The 11,355-nt window shown below is 33.8% G+C and overlaps 1 protein-coding gene across 9 annotated transcripts in view; it reads right to left on the bottom strand.

Annotated features, from left to right (window-relative positions):
- NKTR (natural killer cell triggering receptor) overlaps positions 1–11,355 on the bottom strand; it is a 52,323-nt gene that overhangs the window by 18,670 nt on the left and 22,298 nt on the right. For 8 of the 9 annotated variants that reach the window (XM_049099835.1, XM_025461142.3, XM_049099840.1 and 5 more), the window contains 3 exons: positions 10,048–10,135; positions 1,529–1,558; positions 843–988 (listed from right to left, as the gene is read on the bottom strand). In XM_049099835.1, coding sequence (XP_048955792.1) covers positions 843–988; positions 1,529–1,558; positions 10,048–10,135 — 264 coding nt within the window. Of the gene's footprint in view, positions 1–842; positions 989–1,528; positions 1,559–4,509; positions 4,538–10,047; positions 10,136–11,355 lie in introns of those variants that run through there. The other variant, XM_049099842.1, reaches the window with a different exon arrangement.

The raw sequence follows: 11,355 nt of genomic DNA, 5'->3' as shown, positions 1-11,355 counted from the left end.
TACCATTTGCTGGTGTGATTCTAAGGTAACAAAGCCCTTGCCCTCCATGAGGCCTATATTCTAGCTGGGTCAGATAAGAAAGTAAGTAACTGCAAAATATGACAAACAGTAAGTGCTAGGATAGAAACATACACACACACACACACACACACCCAAAAAAAAAAAAAAAAACGGGAGGTAAAGGGAATAGGGAGAGTTGGGGTAATTTAAAATTACTTTCAGAGACCTGATGGAAGTGAGGTAAGGGGTCATGCAGATATCTGGATGGAGAGTGTTGCAGACAGAGGGGACAGCTAGTACAAAGGTCCCTGTGTGCCTGGTGTGTCTGAGTAAAGGTCAACATAGCTGAGACGGTGATGAATAAGGGGGAAGAGATACACAGAGAGCAGAGTGCCTTAGAAACCAAGTAGACTTTAGCTTTGGCTGACTGAGAAGGGAACCCTTGCAGAAGATCACTCTGGTTGTTATTAAGGACAGACTACAGAGGATGATCAAGAGTATAAGCAAGGAGACCAGAATTTACCAGCAGTAAATTCCTGCTGAGAAAAGATTATAAAGAAGGACAGAGGTAAACGGAACAGATATGAGGCTACTGCAATCATTCAGGTAAGAGACAGCTGTGGTCTGGACAAGGCTAATAGCAGGGGGAAGTAAAAAGAAGGAAGATTTGATAAGATTTGTGGATGGCCTGGATAGAAGGTGTGATACAGATGCATCAGGGCTATTGCTATACTACTTGTATGGTTTCTCTCACTACTAAAATCCAGAAGGTATCTTTAAGTTATAGTCTTCAACATGTTTTACTTGTATCCAAGCTCCGACCACTCTACAAAAACTCTTACCATCTTTTGTTGATTTTGTGGCAAGCACCCCACAATCAATAACTCGCACATCTGCATAAGGTCTACTTGCAGCATCTGTTTTCAGATTTTCAATCTGTTCGATTACTTCAAAACCAGAAATAACTAATCCAAAGACGACATGCACCCTGTCAAAATACAAATTCAAGAAATAATTGGTTTGATGACAATTAAACCATAGGTAGTAATCATGACAACTGTTATAAATGACATGTCTACAGACCTCAATATAAAAAAAGCAAAGTGTTTGATGAATGAAGCAACTAGAAGGAAATTAGAATTTTTGAAATATGCTTCATAAAAGGAAAAAAAACCACAATTATTCAACTGGGCCTTAGTTTTCTGCCTAAAACAGTATTTCTTAACTATTTTATGGTAAAGAGTCTGAGAACAGTCCAATTGCACTTGATACTCAGAAACTGTTGTTACGGGGTCACTCAAGACAGCATGACTGAGAGGTCTATCCATGGGCCCAGATAAAGACCCCATTCAGTGACATGACAGCTGGGAGGTCTCAAAACTAACTAACCTGTGATTCTTAAGGAGGGGCTTGGCTGTGAGAGATTAACCCAGAGATCAAGAGTACCCCCTTGAGGTTCGCTCACAATCCAACCTGTATTGGACTGGCCACCCAACAACTCCCCAAGGTAATAAAATGTCACTCTTACCCATCCAGGTGTGGAGCAGGTTTTGTGGTACTGTGTAATAAACATCAACACAAAGATGGCAAAAACCAGGTGTTCAGGTGAACACAGCAGAAGGGTTTAAAGCACAGCATGTAGAGAACAAAGAGGTAAAGATAAAAAGATAGGGGAAAAGTTAAATGTGGCATACATCTAAACTTAAGAACTTTACAAACAGCAATAGTAGCCACTTGACTGGTTAAAAAAGATTCTCAAGATTATAACAAATTATAAAATTGTATCTCCAATATGAAGTCTATCCTTATACATATGTATGAAACAGCTTTGAAATATATGAAATACATATTAAAATTAAAGTTACTCTTGAATCCAAAACAATAACAAAAGCAAAAACAAACTCAAAAATTATCAAGATATAGAGAATAAAAAGCACTATCATCTGCCCTAAGGAAAGGAAAGTGTGATCAACACTTGGCCCCCAGCTTGAATGAATTCTTCTATTTGTTATTTCTCATACTGCATCAATCTGCATCTTATAGGTGGGCAGATGGAGATAGGACTCAGGAGTCCTGTTTTCAGAACTTCCTGCCTCTCTCACCTAAGATGAAGCTCTGCCACTCACAGCAACTCTGAAAATGCAATAGGGAGCAAACCTTTCCTTTATCAACACTTCTGACAGCAAGTAAGGTAATGATGGATAACATTATAGACACTTTAAATTTCTATGGCCCAGAAAATGCCCAACCTGCTTCTTCTACAGTTGTCACAAACGCAGATAGTCACTCTTGGGAAGCCTATGGGGTACATCTGGTTAAGAGATTTTTAACCCAGCTGTTATTTCCCATAGCATTTTCACAAATCTTCATACTATGTGATTTGCAGTGAAAAAATTCAAAAGCAGGTAACTAGACTCAGAAGTATATACTGCAAATATTTTAGTTTATAGGAATGAGAAATATAAGATTTTGAGAAGGACACTGGATATCAGGCCATGTAAAGCAGTCAATTGTACTAGAAGCTCCCATATCAATTTTTATATTCATTTTAAGGCAATTCTAAGACATGTAAGTCAACCAAACACAATTTTCACCTTGACAACGTTAAAAATCATTATTCTACAAAGAATGGTGGCATTTATACTTACATTAAGAATATTCAGTTCTGTAAAAGTACTACAGAATTTGAAAAATTGTCAATTTAAGAAGTTCCAGAATTTTAAAAGCAATCTTGAGTTTTAAAACCACAAAGTCTCAAATTCCCGTTAGAAGACTGAAGAAGTCAAAACTCAAGCTATTATAATAGTAAGTTAAAAAAAAAAAAAAAAAAGAAAGAAAGAAGAAAGAAAGAAAGAAAGAAAGAAAGAAAAAGAAGAAAATCTAGCAAGCAGGTGAGGAACTAATGTTTAAATAATTAAACCAGCATCCAGAAACTACTTTGGATAAGAACTTTTGAAGATGGAAATGTGCTTCCCATATAAGTAAAACTTTACCAAAGCACGCTTATGATAGGAAGAAATTAGTACATATGCTAGACAGTGATTCCACTGCATGAAAGATGTAAGAGGTAAAATCTGTAAAGGTAAAAATGTTCTACAACTTTAAGGGATCAATTTCAAATATGTAGCAGTGAAAACAAGGAGTGGTTTATTAATTAGGTATACTCCTTGATCTTTTCTCTCACAACTCTCAGATCTTTTGGGGAAAAGCCTACAGATTTTTCTAAAACACAGAGAACCCAATTCAATTTGCCACACTGGCTAATAGGAGTCCTGTAAAAACCACCTTACAGCAAACCTTTGGAACAAATGGTGAGATGAAAACACTCTAGCTAACTACAGTGAGGTAGCAATAAACTATTTGAGACTCAATTTGAGGATGGAATTGCTACCCTATGACAGATTCCAATTTTGTTTTAAATTCAAGTGAAAACTGAAGACAAAAAAACTTGGTCCTTGACTGCAATCGTGAAGAAAATGAAGACAAGAACATTATTTCAGGAACAAATTTCAGCTGGCCTGCTATGCCTAAACTGGTGTGAATAATTAAGCCCATCACTTGCATCCACAATTCAGGATGCAGAAATACAAATTTATACTTAAATTGCATTAGACTACATGTTAATACTGAAAGTATCTTAACAAAGAAGCCCCTTGGGGTTCTCAGCCTACATTCCAGGAGTAGAAATAACAGTGTAAAGCAGGCATACTGGCACTAAGCTAACACCAGACATGGATAAACAGAGGACACTGCCAAATGGGCAGGGAGAAATTATATACTCGGTCCAAGCTATTCAATCCTACTCAACCGGACAAAGAGATCTCATCCCACCAGCTCTTAATTGTACTAATCTTTCAAAACTATACAGTTGTTAAAGACCCATGCAGTTGATGATACATGTTCAATAAATTCAGACCTGAAGGCCAGAGACTATCATAAATATGTAAGTTTACACATGCTCATGAAAACATACCTAGAGAAAGAACCACAAAGAACACTTATAATTATAAAAGCTTTCAATATTTTCATATTTCCATTTTTTTCCTGTCACTTAGACACTAATTTTCCAGTTTTCTCCACCTCTTGAACGTACTTTAAAAATATATGTATAAGGATTCATTTAAACTTTGTAAATCCTAGAAATTGAGAAGTTTCACTATTACTCCAAAAAAACAATCTACATTATTGTCCATTATCAAAGAAGCTTTTGGCCTTATATAGAAATTAACAGTTCTGTACTGAAATGAAATCTAAACCATTATATACAATACACCCTCTTCCCCACCCTCCCCCAGAAGAGGTGTGGAAATGTGGTGGAAACAAGCCACTGAAATTAAAATATACTTCCCAGGATTAACCACGAACAATAAAACACACTTGTTTTACATGTATTGCTGCCATAAATCAAGCAGAAAGTTTTTCTTAAAATGGTTCAATGCACATAACAACAGGATTAAAGAGATAAAGGCAAAGAAAGAAAAAGAGAGCCTTAGAGTAATAAGACATTACCTTTGGAGCGCACGGTGTAACACTCTTTCTGTAAATTTTACACAAAAATGGCAAGAAATAAATTGTAATACACTTTTAAGACAAGACTGAATCTATGTTTTAATATCAATATAACTTTGAAATTAAATATTTGCAAGTTTTATGCAAAGCAAGAAAGCTTTTTTAAAATGGAGGGCTCTAAATTTTCTTTCACATAGGATATGCATGTAGAGATGAACTATGCCTAAGAAAAACACTGTGCTGAAAGTGGGCATCTGTTCGGAGCCTTAATATTTTAACACTAGAGTGTGAGTAACCAAACATTATATTTCGCTTTGCAAATCCTACAAACTAGCTAAGTCAACCAACATCTTTCTCAAAAAGAGAATAATGTATCCTGAGTACATAAATGGATATAAAAAATCTGAATGCCCAGGAGCAGTTACTACCAGTAGAAAGCAAAAATTTCAATGAAAAGAATTAAGAGAATTCAAAACAAAATTTCAGGGAACTTTTCTTCTTCTTTTAGTAATTCACTTAAAATAGTTAAAAATCCTTCATATTTCTACATTTGGAATCTTTTTTCAGCACACACAACGGACCACTATCAAGAATAAATGAGTAGAGTTTGGACTATAGTTTCTGTTCACTGCCTTAACAACCTCTGAGTTGTTAAAGTCTTCCAAAATAATAGTAAAACAAAAAAGCAGCTTAACAAGGATTTTAAGGATCTTCTCAAAGGATAAGAAGGCAAGAGAGATGAAAGTATAAAAGTATGCTATCAAATTTTGGCTGTGATAATTGTTTTTCCTAATTTTCCCCATTGTACAAAAAAGTTTTTTCAAAAAATATAGTCTAATCAACTTTTTAAACTTTAAACACATCTATTATACTCAGACCAAAATCCTTATTATATATTATATTATATATATTTTGTATACATACAAAATTGTTTAAAAAGGTTTTGGACATATTAAATCTTGACATATTTAAAAACAAGCTTTAATTCCTTATAAAGGCACTGCTACATGAATTACTGTCAAAAAGAACATGTTTCAAATAATGTGTTTTCAATGAATGTTGTAAAAAAAAAAGTGATTCCAGGTGTAAAGTAGTATGAACTTATAAAGATAACCTATTTGTCTAAACTAGCCTTGAACAGCAAGCAATTTTTTTCTTTCAACTCCTGAAACTACCACACCATCATGGAAGAGGCACCAAATTATACAGAGTAACACAGCTTGTGTAAGGGCCATGGAAACTAACCAAGCCATGTTACAGAGCTCTCCTGTGTTCCAAAAATAACCAAATAGAGAGCTTTAAAAAATTCAGCACTAATGTTAACATTATACACATCAAACACTACTAGATACATAATTCCTTCCAGGTTGTTAATACATAGGTCACATAAACACTAAGTAAGACTGGATGTTACAGAGGACACTTGATATTCAGAACCTGGTTAAGTTTCATCAACATTTTTCGCTGATTTGAAAAATCTTGCAATTTACACATAAAGATACTACCCCCAAAAAAGAAAGAAAAACTAGGAATTTTCCAGGTTATGAACACTTACTAGCATTTCTTTTCATACAGACTCATGAATATGTGGAGAGAAAAAGAATTTCTGCCCAAATTTACTTTTGCTACCCCAAATCCTAACCTAGCTCTATAAATCCCTTAACACCAAACCACTGTTCAACTCCCCTTGCTCTGCTCTGAAACAATCAGCACTTCTCTCCCACTCAGGTGAGCAGCCATTTGCAAGTCTGGTTAGAACATATATCGGAACATCTATTTTAGTCCCATAGGTCTATTTATACCTGATAACACTTGTGTTTAAAATTTGGACTTTTCCACATTATCTTGTCTTCTTAAATTTTTTAATTATGACCACTGACGGTGGCCAACGACAGAGACTGTTCCCCAAAGCTCTGCAGGTCTTTCTATTTCATGGTTGTACAGAAGGTCGCACAGACTAAGGGAAGGGAAACAAGTGTAATCACCATGCCAATGTTTCTATGTCCAGCTGACAAAGACTGCTGCCTAATTTAGGGAAATGAGCCTGAAGCTTCTTTGTTGTATCTTTCAGACTGATGGAAATTAGGCAGTTACAACTATTTTCTTTTAGACAAGAAGATGTTTGCACACAAATCATTCCACATATCCAGAAACTTAGGATCAACCTACAAAACACTTTCTTCCTTTTATGTCCACGTTTTCATGCTAAAATGTTTATCTTTGAGAATGGGGTAGATACTTCACAAGCCGAAAAGGAAAGACAAAACTAACTCAAGATAATTAGCTAATAAAGCAAGAACCAAGGTCTCCTGATAGCTAGAATAGTGGCTCTAAAATAACCCAGGAGCATAGTTATTTAATACAAAGCTATAAACCACCTAATTAATCTTTTTAATGACTACTTCATGCAATACCTTTTTTATCTTTTTGATGAACGCACATAAAAAACAATGAAAATTAGAGCAGAATTAAGACTAACAGCCAAAGGAAAAGAAAAATGTTTCCCTTTTTACCTTAGCATTACTTCTGCAAGGAAAAGGCTGGACTACATGATCTTGAAATCCTTTTCCACTAAGACTTTATAATTCTATAGCTTTTATTATGGTTTCTTCCTAGTCCTAGTGTTTGGCTTCAACAAATAAATAATAAAAAGAACAAAATGACTAAATACTGAGTTAACCTAGTTACTCCTTCGGTTCCAGATCTTTGAATTCCTTCAAAAATACCTTAACATGAACCATTATTTCCTCAGTGATTCATGGGGACAGTACCATCTATCACTTCTTCCACGTTTTTTGAGCAGTACTATTTCAGAAGAATCAGTTTTCTTCTACTTAGGTAGGACCCCCAAACCAAAATTATGACTAATACAGTAGTAGATATAAGCAGTTACTGCAAAAATCACAAATAGCTTTATAGAAGAAAATCTGATTATCATATACATAATTTTTCCAAAGAAAGCAATATATGCATAATTATGTTTAATAGAAATGATGTATGCCTTATGAAGGGGAGGTTTTAAATGCGTCAGTAATGAAGACAATAGTTACTGCACAAAGCACAAGAATCTTTGAGAAATATTTTGCAAATACACTAATAACACCAAATTCACTCCTTAGGAATTACAAAGTAGTAGATTTAGAATATAAACTACAAATACAATTTTGCAAGGAAGTATTACAAGTCTTTATTAAGCCTATAAAACTGGAACTATAAAGGCAGTTCTTGGCAAACTACCCTTTCCTGTTTGGAATGCAGAAGAGCTGTTTGAGGTGCTCAAGGAAGAGCTGTGGTGAGAGGGAAAAAGCACTGCAGCCACCCTCGGGAAGCCAACAGATGGCTCTGCCACCACCAACTCTTGCGGCCCCGGCTTTTAGAGTGTTTATCTGTGATCATAGATACAACCTGAAGACAGTACATTTTACTTTTTCACTACTTCCAACTCCAAAAGGATTTGGGCTTGCAAGACAGAGATTTTCAAAGACTTTTCTTTTTATGGGCCATCATCTCCATTTTCCCTTTCTATAAAAGCAAGGAAGTGTTTTGTTTAGAAAGGTGGATTTTAAGTTTTATTTCGTAGGGAACTGGTACTTTCAGCCAGCATAAAAAAGCACATGCCACAAAAATTTCTTAAAAAAAAAAAATAATAAGGATTTCTTTTATGTACAAAAAACACTAAATTACTTCCAAGATTGCTTTTAACTGCAAACTCATTTCCAGAAGTAAATTTCAAACTAAAAGTAGAACATTTTCTCTCAACACAAGTTCACAGTGATTTTAGTGCCATCTACAGTTAATTATAAAAAGAAGCTTAAAAATTTTAATCTGAATTCACAGTGTTAAAATTTTCATTCGGCATTCCTTGTCAAAAATAACAGTGCAATATAAAATTAACTATGTAGAAACAGCAATGGCCTTAATTTTGTTTGCTACTAAGCATTCCTACAAAAGACAATCAAGTACTAAATAATATAGAAACAAAATTTTTTGAAGGGAGAACCTCATATACTAGATATTAATTAATGTATGTACCTGCACCAGTTTTTACTTGTAACATTTAATTAAACAAGCTAATTGGTATGTAACAATGGGAAGAAGCGGCTGCTGCCTGATAAATTTTAATGTACTAATATAAAAAAGGAAATCTAAAAGAAACTTTAGAGCCCTCAGATGGTAGCTTCTTGACCAATGAATTTCATTAGTTTATATGTTCACAGTTCAGATAAGCTTAAAAATGGAAATGGGAAACCTCTATCAAAGAGTATATAATTTTATATTAAATTACTATAAAAGATGTTTTTCAAAATATTTCCCACTAATATTTTTGGCCCTTAAGAAGGTAAAGGAAAGAAAAATACTCTAGTAGAGAAGTATTAATAACTACTGCTCTATGGGATCAAAATATGATCGAGGAACAAATGTTTTCGGTCTTCCTTTATTTCTGCACAGCTCCAAGCACTGTCATCTTCCATCAGCTTTCCATTTTTAGGACATTCTTAGGAACAGAATGCCCCTTATCTGAACTTTATAAGATCATGTTGAAAATCTATTCTGCAGACAAATTTAAATTGTGAGATTTACTTTACATGAATAATTTACTCCTTTAAAGACAGGGAAGCGCCATTCATACTTGTCCATTCAGAAAGATGACAAAAATTTTTTCTGGCAAACTATGAGTAAAATATTTCTCCAACATATACAGCACAACTATAGAGATTTACCTCCAATCAAAAGGATTAAACTTCATGCTAGCCAATTATATTTCCTATTTTATATCCTGGGATTATAATAAAAATAGGTTTTAGAGTTGCTTTAGATAAGAATGTAACTAAAAGTATGCCAAAAGTCTTTCAGATGAGAAATAAAGTTGTGGTTGTGCATGAATATACATGAAAAGGTGTTTGGTTTTTGTTTTCTTTAAAAAAAAAAAGCAAATTTAGCATTCTGAAGCTTCCTGAGTACTAATCTCATAAATTTTGGTGGAAATGACAGCAATATTGGGTTAATTCAGTTATGCATAAATGTCTCAAAGATTAAGGTTTTTTTACAATGCTGATGCAACAGCAATATCACTCATCTCTGTACAGTATCAGAAAATAATGGTATCTCTCTCAAATAAGATTGAAGAGCAACAGTAAGAGAAAAAGCAACCAAACAATGGTTTCTCCAGGCCAAGGGCACATCCAGTCCTAGTCCATTTTTAAATGCTGATCAATAGTTTATGTTCCAATCTAGTTTTGGTAAACTGAGCACCAAAATTTTGTTAAGTTAAAGCCAAATTCTTTTTCTAAGATGACAACATATTTTGAAAATAATGTACATCTTCAAGTTACATCTTTTAAGTACCATCTTAAAAGATACATGCTGAATGCTGAGGCAGTTGTTAGAGCTTACCAAGTTTCTGTAACGTTAGAGATTAATAACAAAATCCAATTTGACAGTATTTTTCCATTTAAACTTGGTTTAACTATACCATCTTTCTCATGAACAGCGCTTCTCTGTTTAAGAAAAGCTCATCTCTGAATTATGCCTACTCACATGAAAAACTGGGAACCATTGGTATGTTTCCCTCGATTTGCCATTGACAAAAGGAACGCTCTGTCATGTTTGAGAATAAAGTTTTCATCTGTTTGAAGAAAACACAAATTCGTCAGTCTCCAATTATAAGTCACTTTTAAAGTGTAATGTCACAGTAATAAATAGAAAGTAAAGGATGAAATTCCTCTTCTGGTCAGTACAGATACTTGTCTGAATATTTAGAAAAAAAATTTTTAACTAATCAAGTAACAAAAGCGTAAAAAGATCAAAAATACTACTTAAAGCCTTGAGGAAAGAACATGTATTTAATGCTTTATACAAACAGCCTTAGAATAGTCACTTTTAGTAGTAACATACTTTGGCTAAATGATATGTAAACTATAAACTTTCAGGGAAAACCAGTAAAAAAATCTTTAAAAATCTCTACAGTAAAGTTCATTTCCTTCAACTCTCCAATTATCCTGCTTAACGTAATATAAATGGGAGAAGTTTAATAATCTTCTCTGCTTAATTTCTATATGATAAACTTATTATTTAATTGTATTGAAGCTAGACTATGAGAGCAAAACAGAAAAAGTTACATAAATTAAGTTGTAAGGATGTACCTAAATTAAATCAAGTATATAGACTCCTAATGAATAGGATCAAAAATTATCTAATGAAGAAAGTCCTATAAAAACAAAAACATAAAGGGCAAAATATAATTCTAAGATACACAAGTATCTGCCACAGTGAACCGCATTAAAGTGGCTTACATTAGTTTCAAATTGCTACAAGCTGATAGAACCAGCTAATGAATTGCTTCCTACTGGTTCAAAGGAAAAACTGTTATAAAGATCACTCAGAGATGATTTTAATTCCAGCAGAAATACCTTCAAAACTAATTTAAATTTCCTTATAACATTCATACAAACAAATCTTTCTTTAGAACAAACAGAAACATAGAAAACTTTAAAAAATGATTACCTTGGGAACAGGCTTCTGAAAAAGAGTAGTAATCCATTTTCCCCCAAAAGAAATATAAAAGACTATTATAACACTGAAGCTATCATGGCATTAAAATCTAGTAAGATTGGATCCCATTAAAATCTCTGCAACTGACTTTTCTAAGGCTTTTTGGGGCAAGTGCAATAGTTAGACTTATGCAAATACTACTACTGTTGGAATAAAACACAATCATATAGTTCTATTATATAAAAGAAAACATACAAACCTTTGAGAAAGTAGGAAATACCAACTTTTATTCAAAGCAATTGTTTGGTTTAGGGGGAAAAAAACACAACTAGATTTTTTTCCCTGATGTAGAAC

The sequence above is a fragment of the Canis lupus genome, chromosome 23, assembly GCF_003254725.2.
Source record: "Canis lupus dingo isolate Sandy chromosome 23, ASM325472v2, whole genome shotgun sequence".
NCBI lineage: Eukaryota > Metazoa > Chordata > Mammalia > Carnivora > Canidae > Canis > Canis lupus.
The sequence above is the reverse complement of the archived record's forward strand: the minus strand, read 5'-3'. Positions and strand labels throughout refer to the sequence as shown.